The 14,220-nt window shown below is 39.4% G+C and overlaps 4 protein-coding genes and 1 non-coding gene across 5 annotated transcripts; 2 read left to right on the forward strand and 3 right to left on the reverse strand.

Moving 5' to 3' along the window:
* The first annotated feature begins 495 nt into the window (after positions 1-495).
* On the forward strand, positions 496-3,460 carry LOC121787632 (protein ACCELERATED CELL DEATH 6-like). Its single transcript, XM_042186426.1, has 4 exons — positions 496-617; positions 697-1,563; positions 1,810-2,345; positions 2,479-3,460. The coding sequence occupies exons 2-4, from the start codon at positions 924-926 to the stop codon at positions 3,082-3,084; spliced, it is 1,782 nt and encodes a 593-aa protein (XP_042042360.1). The 5' UTR covers positions 496-617; positions 697-923; the 3' UTR covers positions 3,085-3,460.
* Positions 3,461-4,027: 567 nt separating this feature from the next.
* LOC121785715 (histone H4) lies at positions 4,028-4,527 on the reverse strand. Its single transcript, XM_042184129.1, has one exon. The coding sequence runs from the start codon at positions 4,473-4,475 to the stop codon at positions 4,164-4,166; it is 312 nt and encodes a 103-aa protein (XP_042040063.1). The 5' UTR covers positions 4,476-4,527; the 3' UTR covers positions 4,028-4,163.
* A 1,704-nt stretch (positions 4,528-6,231) lies between these two features.
* Positions 6,232-6,304, reverse strand: TRNAV-UAC. The gene has a single exon. It is a non-coding gene; the product is annotated as a tRNA-Val (tRNA).
* An 89-nt stretch (positions 6,305-6,393) lies between these two features.
* LOC121785822 (tetraspanin-19-like) lies at positions 6,394-9,278 on the forward strand. The gene is made up of 6 exons (XM_042184271.1): positions 6,394-6,713; positions 6,918-7,017; positions 7,624-7,704; positions 7,796-7,900; positions 8,108-8,299; positions 8,888-9,278. The coding sequence occupies exons 1-6, from the start codon at positions 6,562-6,564 to the stop codon at positions 8,897-8,899; spliced, it is 642 nt and encodes a 213-aa protein (XP_042040205.1). The 5' UTR covers positions 6,394-6,561; the 3' UTR covers positions 8,900-9,278.
* Positions 9,279-9,435: 157 nt separating this feature from the next.
* LOC121785823 lies at positions 9,436-14,078 on the reverse strand. Its single transcript, XM_042184273.1, has 4 exons — positions 13,968-14,078; positions 11,017-11,130; positions 10,784-10,921; positions 9,436-9,711 (listed from the first exon to the last, which is right to left on the reverse strand). Exons 2-4 carry the CDS (start codon positions 11,105-11,107, stop codon positions 9,695-9,697), a joined length of 246 nt encoding a protein of 81 aa, XP_042040207.1. The 5' UTR covers positions 11,108-11,130; positions 13,968-14,078; the 3' UTR covers positions 9,436-9,694.
* Between the last annotated feature and the right edge of the window lie 142 nt (positions 14,079-14,220).

Genomic DNA, 14,220 nt, shown 5'->3' on the forward strand with positions numbered 1-14,220 from the left:
GATGGAGGGTTTCAGTTGTTGTCACTTAATAAAGAGATTGAGTAAAAAGTGTTGTGTGCCCATGAATAATGGAGTGATGTGGTGGGTAAGGGGATGGATATGAGTCATCGCTACGGATGGCCTTATTTTTTCTTTCTATATGTTTCTTACTTTACCAATTGTACATTAAAATATATGTCCAATCAAGAGTGCACACTCTCGTGGGACCGATGGAGCATAAAATAACATTGAGGACGATGTAATAAGTAGGAATACAAGACCGGCAGACAGGAGTCATTAAATTTATCCATGGAAATTGCAGCAGTCACCACTGAAACTGAAATGAGACAGCAGATCGCAATCAAAAGTCTTAGTCTTAGTCTTAGAATCAAAGAATATGAGATTACTATACACTTTCCTAACAACGCGTGATTGACTAATGATATAAGACACAAACACACACATCACTCCAACGCAGCAATGTGCATGCTTATTCCACTTTCTTGAATGTTTTTTCCAAATAGCAAAGTTTTATACTCCATCTTTATCATATCAAATCTTTTAGCCTAAAACATGCTGTTGGTTTTTAAGGAATATTCAGAGGTATCTAATATGGGAAAGTCCACAAACTTGATCAGGTAAATTATATGATCCTTGCCTACTGATTTAAATATCATAGTCAAAGAAAATTCAATATTTGCTCCATTGATAAATTAGGTATCTGGGTGGTCCAAAACAAATAAGATCAAACATTGCAATCATACAGCTCACTACTTGAAATGACTGATCAAGATTCAAAGAAGTGATCAAAGTCATCAAACAACCCTTTTTAAAGAAATTACAGGACAATTTACATAGGACTGTGGTTAGCAAGTGTGTGTATATAAACAAGCATAGCTTTTACAAAAAGAATTTAGTGAAGAAAATAGACAAGCCAGTTACCTATGTCAGTGCCCAAATATCCCGGTTTGCTCGATGAAGAGGAGAGCTTTGAGACTGCACAAACCATGGACCCGAAATTATATCGAGCAATCATGAAAGATGACATTCTTGAATTCGTGAGAGCAATGGAATGTGATCGACAGCACGGGCCAAAGGTTTCTTGCGTGCAGTTGGGCCCACAGAATAAGACAGTGCTGCACGTAGCAACAAGCTATGGGAGCTATGAAATTGTCAAACTAATCTGCAAGGACTTACCTGACTTAGTTGCTGAAAAGAATGCCCGAGGTGACACTGCATTTCATATAGCAGCAAGAGCCGGCAGTTCACAACTGGTGACACTGCTAGTCAATTCGGATTTCGCAGAAGGTGGTTTGCGTGAAAAGAACGAGGAAGGGAACTCTGCCCTGCACGAGGCCCTGAAATATGGGCATGAGGAAGTGGCTCGCATTCTGATCAACAGGAACCCAGTGATGCCTTATTCTCTTAACAAGGAAGGTAAGTCTTTGCTTTATCTGGCTGCAGGAGCAGGATTTCTCACCATTGTTAGGCTCCTCATGGACAATCCTGTTGGGAGCTACAGCACAGGTGCAAAACATAAAAACAAGTCACCTGTTTTTGCTGCGATACTCGGGCACAACATAGGTAGTAAACATCCATACTATTCTTTATTTCTATGCATTATAATATTTTGTTGTAACTTGATATTGATGAGCAGAAAGGACTACCTGAAAAGTGATGAGATGAGTCGGGACACAACAATAATATTTAGATTGATAACGTTGCTCATCCACTTCGGTTATATATACACACATAGCAGTTTCTTCTTTCCTCCTATGATATTATGCTTTTTTTAACCTTTCCTTTCTTGTTTTCGTAATAAAATTTTAGATATCATTAAGTTGTTGTGGGAAAAGGATCCATCAATGTTTCAGCTGAGAAACAGCAAAGGCAAAAGTCCACTTCACGCAGCTGTATGCATGGGATTTACAGAAGGGGTCAAGTTCTTACTAGACAGACAGTTTGAATTTGCTTACCGGAAAGATAAACAAGGCTTTCATCCCATCCACTCAGCAGCCAGCAAAGGGCTTGTAGATATGATCCAGATGATGCTTCAGCATCGGCCAGATGCAAGGGAGCTGCTAACTGCACACGGTCAGAATATACTGCACGTAGCTGCTAGAAGTGGAAAATACAAAGCAGTGGAGTATATGCTTAAAAGGCCAGAGATGGAGATGCTTATTAATGAAAAAGATGCTGATGGGAACACGCCTTTACACCTTGCAACCATTTATGCGCATCCAAAGCTGGTTGGCATTCTTGCAAGGGACAAAAGAGTGATTCCTAGGTTGTTAAATAACAACCGCCAGATGGCACTTGACATCGCCGAGGAACAAATTGAAGTGGGACTGGTTTCATTTCACAAGGTTAGTGCCTCAAATAACAAGTTGTGTAGATTTTAAATTTTTAATACCTGTTGACAAGATCAAATATAAGGATATTTCTCAAATAACAAGTTGTGTAGATTTTAATACCTGAAAATGAACAATTCAAATGCAGAGGCTTACCTGCATGGCCTTGAGATCAGTTGATGCCCCACGAGCGCATAAACCAACTTCCAGAAGCACGAGTTTTAAGCTCAGAGACCAACCGGAGACAGAAAGTTGGAGAGACAAGATAAATACCATTCTGCTGGTTGCCACGGTGGTCGCAACTGTTACATTTCAAGCAGGTTTCACTGTGCCTGGTGGTAATAACAATACACATTATGACCCAGGTATCGCAACCATGCTTAAAAAGGTAAAGTTTCAGGAGTTTGTGATTTGCAACACCATAGCAATGCATACCTCTGTCATTGTTGCTGTCACTCTACTGTGGGCACAATTGGGAGACCCTAGTTCCATGCGTCTAGCTTTGAAGTCGGCTATTCTTCTGCTGGGAATAGCTCTTGCTATGATGTCTATAGCATTCTTGGCCGGTGTCTACCTAGTTGTCAGCACACTCTGCTGGCTTGCAATAACCGTCCTCCTCATAAGCTCGAGCTTTGTCTTTGCATTGGTTGTGCTGTTCGTTCCTCTATGCTTCCTCGGCTCATCAAACCGCCACATATTCCGCCGTCTCTCATACTATCCATTCTGTCTTGTGCTATACGCACTCAGAGACTAGGAATTCTACAGAGGGACGAGGTTATCTTAAGATAATCTCCAGGAACTTTATTGAATAATAATAGTTCAACACTTGGTTTTGCTGTTCATTATTGGGGTGGGATCGGAGCTGGAAGCATTTCAGAACCTGAACGTGCTTAGAGTTCTACACTTTACCAGTTCCAGCATAATAGTGTATATATGGCACATGTGTATATGATGTATGTAAATGTGTATGTTTATGTCTGTGAATAGTGCCTGTAAAAGATATAAATCTTGTAAATATTGCCTACAGGCTGTCTACTGTGGATTTGGGCAATGAACTCCCAACACAATCAGTTGTAAAATATCATATCAAGCATTACAAATCTATGGAAGGTGCACAATGTATTTGTTTAGCTTTTACTTGCCAACACACAAATGATGATGGTACTAACCTGTGGCTGCTGTCATTTCCACAAGATCAACATATGGAGTCAGATAAATTGAAGCATTGTATGAAGAGTCCACCAGTCTCAACATAGCTACAATCATCAAGTTCAGAATCAAAGGAGCGTGGCTCTAAAAAGAAAATCATAAGTTCAGAATCAAAGGAGAATGGCACTAAACAGACAATCATAACTCAAAATAGAGAGTAATACAAGAAGAGCTATGAAATGAATATATCACTTTGCTTACACTTCAGATTCTGAGAAACAATGAATCAAAGTATCAAAACAACAGTAAGCTTCGATTCCAATAACTGCAGAAAGTTCAAGAGTTCATTAAATACTAATACATGAGCTCATTGTTGCCTCTGATAAATACAGAAAACTATACAATAAAGCGACTTTGCAATTGAACCACATTTCCAAAACACTGACGATTTAATCTGTTATCAGAAGTGAACAGATTATAGTTTGCGGATAATGAATTGAAGATTATTATACCACAAAACTCAAGATTAAATCAAATGAGGAGCTAAATTTTAGATAATAAGCACCATTTCATTGAACAAACATCAAATTCCATACATCGAATTTCACAATTCATAACTGCAAATCCGAAATCACTTACGAAACTACAACAAATTTACACAAATCCCTAACCCTAGCCACATCATCAACCGCCAAATCCGTACAGAGTGCGCCCCTGCCTCTTCAGAGCATAGACGACGTCCATCGCCGTCACCGTCTTGCGGCGAGCGTGCTCAGTGTAGGTAACGGCGTCGCGGATGACGTTCTCGAGGAAGATCTTCAGCACTCCGCGAGTCTCCTCGTAGATCAGCCCGCTGATGCGCTTGACGCCGCCACGGCGAGCCAGACGGCGGATGGCCGGCTTCGTGATGCCCTGGATGTTATCGCGGAGGACCTTGCGGTGGCGCTTCGCTCCGCCCTTCCCCAAACCCTTGCCGCCCTTGCCCCGCCCAGACATTTTCGGATGCGAATTAGATTTGGAATTGAAATATGGTAGGCGAAGTGGAGATAGTGGCGGCTGAGTTAAAATTGGCGATGTTTTAAATAGATGTCATGTGTGATCTACGGCCGTTGGATTTGGATTGCTTAACTGCGGCTAAGATTACGATCCGAGTCAACGTTGTCGAGTGATCTAGACCGTTGTGAAGGCTGTATCGACGGTTGAGATCAGGTTTTAAAGTGAAAGGGATCGCGGTCTTCAATTTATCTGATTAATTGATTTTAATCATGCGTGAAATTTATTTGAATTAATAAACAATACTTAGAAGATTAACAAATACTTCGTATACCAATTTATACAGAAAAAGTAATTAGATTTAATATAATATATGTAAATCTACATTTAAACTATAAAATGTATCATTCTAAATTTAGTCTATTCAAAACTATATAAATAGTACAATCTCATTTCACTTTCATTCTAAAGTTACTTACTACAATTTAACTAATTTCAGTTTCATTCTAATAAAATAATGGATCATAATAACACTTTCTCGGCAGAAGAAGAGATGCACGTAGATATTGTGGTCCAATATTCTATTCACCATCAACAAAGAATTACATCATACTTACTACTACTACATAAGTAATTATAATAATTGCTCATTGAAAGAATTAACTTACGTATAAAATTAGAGTAGATTACATGTAGAAAAATAGGGGTGAGAAAATATCTTCAAACTTGGTTGGGATTTTCGAATTTGCGGATCGGATTAGATTGAATTTTGTAAAATTTTCGTATGCGTTGGATCGAATTGGATGTCATAAAACCTGAAACCCAAAATAATATTTATACATGTTATATATAATAAAAAATATTGCTGCTATAATTATAAATCTAACAAATACTACAACTATTTGTGTCGAACAACTAGTACTGGGTATTAGTAGATTTTCGAATTTTGATATAGAATTTTAACATTTTGGTTATTGGAATTCTGAATTTTTATATATTTATATGTAATTTCAGATATTTTTAGATTGGATTAGGGGTGGGGAAACGGTTCTCGATTAACCGATAACCGAACCTTATTTTTTCAGTTATCGGTTAACCGAGAACCGAGAATAAGGTTAAGGTTCGGTTTCGGTTAGTAGGTTTTGGATTTAGGCAGTTCTCGGTTCTAACCTAGAACCGAAGAACCGCGATTAATGGAATGAAATTTAATTTTCACTATATTCATTTTAATTTATCATTTATTAAAACTTAAAAGTAAAATGTAAAATGGTAAAAACTCTAAATTACTAAAATTATGCTCTCTCCAAAAAAGAATCGCATCTCTTCTCCTCACCCTGCTCTGCTGCTGCTCCGACATGGCTGCTTCGCCAACCGCTGTTGCTTCTCCGCTTCTACAAACTTCATTGCAGACTAATTTTGACTTCAAACTAATTTTTGGTGTGTGATTGCAAACTCCAAAATTAGATAATGATCGTGAATAGTCCCAAAATTTGTTCTCCTCATTTCAAAGATTGATTTTTATTGCAAACAACTTCGTGCTCCCCATTTTAAAAGTAGCAAGCTCACCTAGTCACCAATCATGAATAGTCTAAACGGGCACTACCTCACACAAGCAGCTCCCAACGTAGGTGGTAAGCTTTAAATTTTCAAGCAAACAAAAAATACAAAAAATAAAAATTCTAAACGGCCACTACCTCACACAAGCAGCTCCCAACGTAGGTGGTAAGCTTTAAATTTTCAAGCAAACAAAAAATAAAAATGTTGCTGCCCAGGATCGAACTGGGGACCTTTAGTGTGTAAGACTAACGTGATAACCACTACACCACAGCAACACTTGTGATTATCTTTCACAAAGTATAATATAAACGTTTGTGGTAGAAGTGGAGCACCGTGAAAATCGTAACACTATTTTGAGCTGTGATTGTGAATGGGATATCTAGTCTCTCTCTGTTTCTTCACGTCCATCCATCTTTGATTTTCTCCAAGTTAGGGTTCCTCTTTGCCACCGCGGCTCCCGCTCCCCAATTCGTTCAATTCTCCGGGAGCTGTGGTCAATTTTAACGATTTCGTTCAAAACAAAAATTAAAAAATGGGTCGAATGACGCGCAGCTGCGTTCAATCTCTTCTGAAGCTGTTCAATTCGCTCCTCGGAATGGCCGGAATCGCCATGATCATCTACTCGCTCTGGATGTTTAGAGTCTGGCTCCACACCGACGAATCTATGAACTTCCCCGTCCCATGGTAAGTAAGTGTGTTTCATGGTGAGGATTATGGAGTAATTACTAATTTCAGCTGTTGGTATCACAAATTCAAATGTTGGATCTATTTATGGGGGCAATTATAGGAGTGTGTGGAAGGAGAGGGGGTTTTATGCGTTTTTGCTGCGTATGTTTGAAGTAATTTGCTATTTGTTTAGTTTTTTATTGATTGGGAGCTGCGTTACAGGTTTATATACACTATTTTGGGGCTTGGTGTTAGTTTGTGCGTCATCACATGCTCCGGTCACATTGCTGCTGAGACTGCCAATGGCTGTTGCTTGTACATTGTATCCTTTCATTAGGGTTTGTTTGGTTGCATTATTTTTTTTACTTATCTGGCAACAGACTATGATCATTGATGGATTCATAATCCACTCCTTCCAGTTTATCTTGAAGCAGAAACTGTGAGCACTTTGTACATCTTTCTCAGATCAGCTCTCTGGTGCATTTGTGTTCTTGTTTATGCAAACAAAATTTGCCTTTTCTAGTAAAGGATGAGCTTTGGTGAGATGGTTTAGTTCAAGGTGGTTAGAACGGCACACAATTAGATTTCATATGCTTACATTAATCATAAGCCCTTTAGATGATGCAGTATCTGTGATTCAGCTGGTAGATCAGATGAACTATTTTGTGGAAATTGAAGGTTAGTTGAAGATTTTTGAGCAATTGAATTATTTTCTGCTTTCAATGAAATACACAGAACAAGATCTCTTAGAAGCAATTAACTTAGTTAAATGCTCTTGCGATCCTACGTAATGCTTATGAAGTGGTTCTTGTCGGTGTTATGAAGGGTTAGTACTACTGTTTTCCTCTTGTCATGGTCATTATTGGTCTGTCAATTCAGTAAGTCAAGTGCATGCATCAAATTTCTACGATGACCTTAACCAGCATAGTACATGGCTTTTGTCTTCATGATTTTTCTGCTGGAAGCTGCAGTTACTACAGATGTATTCTTAAACCACGACTGGCAAGAGGTATTTTGCTCTAATAATGCTTCTTTTAATATGGAAAGACACTGCATGAATATTAGAAATGGTTTAATTTCTAACTTGAATGTTTTTTCAGGACTTCCCAGCAGATGCAACTGGAAATCTCGATAGGTTGAAGGACTTTATCAAGGACAATTTTGACATTTGCAAATGGATTGGCTTGTCAATGGTTGCTGTGCAGGTCAACTTCTTTCTCCTGTACAATCTCCCTTGCTCTCGCGCTCTCTAAATGTGTGCGTTTGTTTTGTATTCTCTGAATTGAATACTAGTAATATGCCTTCCAAGTCACACCTGTTGTGTAATTTTATTATTTCTATATGACTATATGTAAAACATCTTATTCCGCTTGATCTTTGTTAGCCTTTCTTATTAATGTAATTGCATGCAGGGACTAAGCATGTTGCTGGCTATGGTACTCAAAGCTTTAGGTCCACATTCTGAAAAATACTATGAAAGTGATGATGAGTATCTACCAGATAGGGGGCCCCTGCTGAAGAATTATGTCCCTCCACAATCATATGGTAGTGAACCGGCATACGGTGTGAAAAGTGATTCTTGGAGTGCTAGGATCAACAGTAAGGTACATGCACTTATAATAAGGTCTCATAATACTTGCATGACTGGAATGTAAATTTCTGAATGGTACAGACTACAGATCCCATTCTTATAGGCTTGACTTCCTCTTTTCATAGTTTAAGTTAACATCTAGTTTTGCAAAGTTATAATATTACTGCATTTGGATCGAAGAATTTCAGTAGTAGGGATAATATAGACATGCTACATATTTATATCCATTAGAAAAACTTAGAAATGGCATAACAATCACTGGGCCATTTGGTAAAAATCAATGATCATGAGAGAGATGTGATAAATCTACGACTTATTATAACTCAAAATCGAAATAAAAGTTTTCCATACTGAGTTTAAAAAGAAAATGTTGGTAATTTAGCTAGTTAATTAGAGGCAATAGTATATTAATGACCTCACGGGTCAGTTATATGCACATATTTGTTTAAGATGAAAATGAAACTTCAATGTATTATTCAACTGCCTTGCAAGATTATCTTGACTGCACCCACTGGAATAGCTAAACAATGTGCTCTGTTTGAATCACTCAGGCCTCTTAAATAGTTTTAGCTGACTTATTCTTCTCCTATCCATCCGCCAGGTAAAGAAATAAAATGAAGTGCTCGAACACGAACAGTGGGAGTATGGTATTGCGTCTCTAAACATCAGGTTTATTAGTTTCTGGCAGTCGATAGTGTTTCTGAACTTCAGTTGGCCGACGTGATCTCCACCAATTTGTGCATATACTGTAAATTCTTCCTATACTTTATACACGAATTTACTCCAACTTATATCAAGTGCTACATATGTGGATATCGTTAGACGTATATCGACCGCATGATGAGCAGAATCCTAGTATTGTTGATTGCCATTCTCCTGTTGTTTAGGTGTAGGCCTCTTTAAGCAGTCTAATGCGTCATTTTGAACCTAGTAGCTTATTTGTTCACATTGTGAATGAATTATATGTAATGCTTGTTAGTATTTCTTTGTTCTTTCTTCTCTTGATATTACTTTGCGCGTTTGTAAAGTCACAACGTTTTATATGACATTTTCGAAAGGATGAACTTGCGTGAGATTGTCAGAATATTGAAACTCAAATTTTTACTCAAGTGGCAGACTTAGCTTCTGCGAGATCTTGGAGGCTTCACATTTACCAACCATTTTTTGATTTATTTCTATTTTCAATCCACACACTCTCAACTTTTAGAGCAGTATGTTTACATAAATTTTGTTTATAAAACATAGTTTTATGTTGCAAACAAATGTGCACCACAAAGATTTTTATTCTCATAAAAACAGCCGGAGCAAGCCCATACAGGGCAACACAAGCCTGGTACAAAACTAGGCTAACAAATGTTTGCAGAAATGTAAATCAGATACAAAAGAGTTTTGACCCTTCCCACATCTTTTATTCTTCATCATCATCTGCAAACACAATATCCAATCAAAATTAGGATCAAAGGATACGAATCAGAATAAATATCCAAACAAATTTAGCACATAGTTTCAGACGAAGTAAACAGCCATAGAAAGTAAGACTTGCTAAATGAAGTGAAACCAATCACAGAAGAAATGGAGTATTCATAAAACAGCAAGAACCGAATCATCAGACCATCTCCTTTGGGTCAACTTTTTTAGCAGATAAAGAAAATACAATACTGGCAACTTTCATAGGATTTCATTAAAAAATAAAGCATGACTAGAAATTAAGCTTCCAGATTGGCACTCAACGTATTCCTATGTCTGTGATCATTGCTTTGAGTCACAGAAGTAAGAGATTGAAACTGAAACAGGTAATGGGTACCCATGCAGGTTATGCAACCCTGATATCCCAAAGACATGCGTGATGAAGTCCGGAAGCAGACATCTTTGAATACGTATCTTTGATCATGCTATGTCAGAACATGTATCTTGTTTAATCAAACCTTGTTATGTCACGTCTAGCTTCATTTCCAGATTTACTTCTTACAATCTGTTGATTCGTGTAATGATCATGGAACATAAAATGCTCTCTTTAAATTTTAGTTCATGCATGTATGAAAATCTATTCTACCTATTGTTTTCTTTTAGTAACTTCTAGCCACTCAAGAATATCATCCGTGCATCAAGTAGCTAATCCTCAACAGCTTTCTGTAGTAATCAACTAATCCCTGATAGCACAACTAGCATCTTTAACTTTGGCACTAGCAAACAGTTTATAAGTCACACAAAGACGGTGCATGAAAAGAAAAGCCAACAGTTTGTTCTCAGATGTTGTGAAGAAAAAAGATTGCATGCGTGCATGAATTCAAATACTTCTAGTTTCATCATCACAATATCAACAATTAATATGTGAAAGTGTTGACTGTATAAAGCAAGGAGCATGGTAAGGCATATGAAAGTAGATTATGAATATATGAGAAGGAGAGAATAAAGGGAGTAAATCCAGTGGGAACGATTACCAATTTCATTTACAAAGGTGGAATTAAGAAAGAAATGGGGAGGGTGAGTATATTACCAAAGTAGCGACGTTCGTTGGCTTGTTTGGCCTTGATGAGTAATTTGTCAAGATCCTCCTGAGCCTTTGCATCGAACTTGATCAATTGGTTAACAAATAGCGCCCCCAAACCCATCCCCAGCACATGTTCCCACGGATCTGCATTTGAGCATTCAGAATTGTTTAATTCGACAAAATAATCAGCAAAAAAGAAAAGAAAAGAAAATTAGAAAAGAAAAAGAAAGAGCGATTACGACGCATGTAAGGGAGCTTGCGGAGAGCGTTAGAGTACATCTGGGTCCCCATTCCCAGTAGGGCTCCAAACATAGTCGCGCTGATTGCCATCTCTTCTCCCTCTCTTTCTCTCTCTGCCATCAAGTTTTTCACTCAGTTGTATTTGATACAAAGACACCATAATCATTCACTAGAGGCAACTGTTAAACGCTGTTTTGGGGGTGTTGAGTATGTGCCACACTTAAGAACAAATTTTAAATTTCCCAAGTACTGAAGGTCCTACTCTCATCAACATTACCCACTAGCCTTAGGCTTCATCCCCAAACAATGAGCCCCAGTGTTTTTTATTGAATAAAAGACCAGTCTTTGTGATTGAGATGAGAGTAATCAAGGGTCAAGACTCATATTTATCAATCATTACATGTAAAATCAGGAAAATATGACCATAAACCATAGCAGATTAGTTGACGTGTCCAAAAAAAGTGCATGCTAAGAGCATCTCCAATGGCGGACGTCCGGTCGGACATCCACGACGGGCGACCGGGACGTCCGCCATTGTGGCGTTTCAACTCGGATACGGACATCCCGTAAGGACGTCGGATGTCCTCGGACGTGCGGGCGACGGGCGGGCGGACGTCCGCCATTGTGGCGTGGGTCGGACGTCCGGTATTTAAATTTTTTTTTTTTAAAACTCTATATATACGGCTCGTTGAACTTCATTTCATTCGCACCACTTGTGTTAACAAGTTTCTCTCTCTACATCTCTATTTTCAAGTATATCTAGAATGGCTAGTGACAGTGATAGCGAGGATGAATTGGAGGTCGTTGTGGAAGGTGCGATAGATAGGCTGCTACACCAGAGGGAGCAGCGGCGGCAGCAGTCGGCGGTACATCGGCCGATCCGTCGTCGAACTACAATACCCCGTGACCACATTGTTGCACATATTCGGTTGTATCAGGACTACTTCGCTCCGCAGCCGCGTTTTGGGATGCCTTATTCCGGCTACGTTTTAGGATGCATCGTCCGCTGTTTATGCATATCGTGGGTGCTTTAGAGAGAAGATACCTGTATTTTAGGATCAGGGAGGATGCAGTTGGCAAACCCGGACTCACGCCCTTACAGAAGTGCACTGTCGCAATCAGACAACTGGCGTACGGAGGTACGGCCGACATGTTCGACGAATACCTCCACATTGGCGAGTCGACAGCCGTCGAGTGTCTGCAGAATTTTTGCGCGGGCGTAAGAGCGATATTCGGAGAGCGGTATCTTCGGAGTCCGAGCCCCGAAGACTGCCAGAGGCTGATAGATATGCATGGGTCGGTGCACTGGTTCCCTGGGATGTTGGGCAGCATAGATTGTATGCATTGGGAGTGGAAGAACTGCCCCGCCACCTGGAAGGGGATGTACACTACCGGCTTCAAAGTCAAGCATCCCACGATGATCCTTGAAGTTGTAGCTGACTACCGGTTGTGGTTATGGCATGCTTATTTTGGAGTCGCCGGGTCGAACAACGACATCAACGTTCTCTAGTCGTCGCCCCTGTTCAACGCTTAGTGCAATGGCGTTGGTCCCGCCATCAGTTTTGTCGCCAACGACAACTAGCACAATATGGGATACTATTTGGCGGATGGGATATACCCAAACTGGCCCGTCTTTGTGAAGACAATCAAGCACCCGCTCGAACAAAAGAAGCCATACTTTGCGAGCCGTCAGGAAGCAGCGCGCAAGGATGTGGAGCGGGCATTTGGTGTGCTCCAGAGTCGATGGGCGGTAGTAAAGGGTCCTGCACGGCAGTGGTATATTCCCAACATCGGCGATGTCATGTACGCATGTATCATAATGCACAACATGATTGTCGAAAATGAAGCTGCGGAACTGACTCAGTGGACCAATGAAGATGATACGGGTGCAGGTCCAAGTCACGGCGTGGCCACCGCGAATGTGAATATGGGGATACCTCATGGAGAGGTCGAGCGGATGCGTGCATTTACCGACATGCGGCAAACAGATGCCCATGTTCAACTTCAGCACGATATTATCGAAGAGGTTTGGACGCGGAGGGGTTGACGTTGATGTTATTACTTTTTTTGTTTTATTACTATGTAATTTTTTTTTCAAATCATGTATGTTTTTTTAATGAAGTTGATAATTTTTCCCGTTCGTATTCGTGTTGAAATTTTATTTCCGTAAACGTAAATTGTTTTATTTGTGAATTTGTGATTTTTTTTTATTGCGAGAAGTCCTAGTGGGAAGGGCGATGGGAAGGGCGGATTGTGAAGGAGAAGTCCTAGTGATGTGGCAGGAGAAGTCTTTGGGAAGTCCTAGTGACGTGGCAGGAGGTGTTTTTGGGAAGTCCTAGTGGATGTCCGAGTGGGACATCCGTGCATTGGAGATGCTCTAAAGGCCTTCTGATGAAAAAAGAAGAAATGCTTTCTTTAATACAAGCAAACTTAACCCGACATGTAACACTCTCTTTATATCCTAACCTATTTCCATAGTCCCAAAAATGTATTGAACCACTATAAGTGAGCATTTTGTGAACCAAAACGTCAGTGCAAACTTTTTCAGTTCAATGTCAATAGTCCAGGTTTTTTATTGAAAAAGTTCATGCCAATTTTGGGAGTATAAATTAGCTTAGGATTTACTAACAATTGAACCTAAAAACAGCCAACACGGTCTTAGCAATTTCCACGTAACTGAATTCAAGCACGAACACATCCATGATGATTACCAAAAATTGAAATAAAACAAAAGGACAAACAAACATTCCAATTCACAGCTGGTCAAAATCAAATTCAGCAGCTTCAGTAAACCAACAAACAGATCGATCTAAGAAATGGCGACGGAAGGCCTAATTCTGTACGGAATGATGCAAGCCATTAACGATCCTAATGTTAAAAGCTCAAAATTCTAGATTCAGGCAGCAAAAAAATTCATTAATCAATCTTTACACATAGAACGACACAATACCTGAAATGCAGAGCTGGGAAAATCACACAAAGCAGAAACTGTAGAAGGAAGGATCGAAATGAAGGGAGGGTAAAGAAGTGAGAATTCGTTTTGAGCAAATTGGATTTCGGGTTCGGCCCATCGAGAATTATTTGGGCTTTTAATTATTAGATGCTGAAAGGGCCCAACTTTAATTAGGGCATTATTAACCCACATTTTTTATTCCAAAACATTCATTCCATTTCTTGTTATAATTTTTGTTGATCATTTATTA

Source organism: Salvia splendens, chromosome 22 (genome assembly GCF_004379255.2).
Source record: "Salvia splendens isolate huo1 chromosome 22, SspV2, whole genome shotgun sequence".
Taxonomy (NCBI): Eukaryota; Viridiplantae; Streptophyta; class Magnoliopsida; order Lamiales; family Lamiaceae; genus Salvia; species Salvia splendens.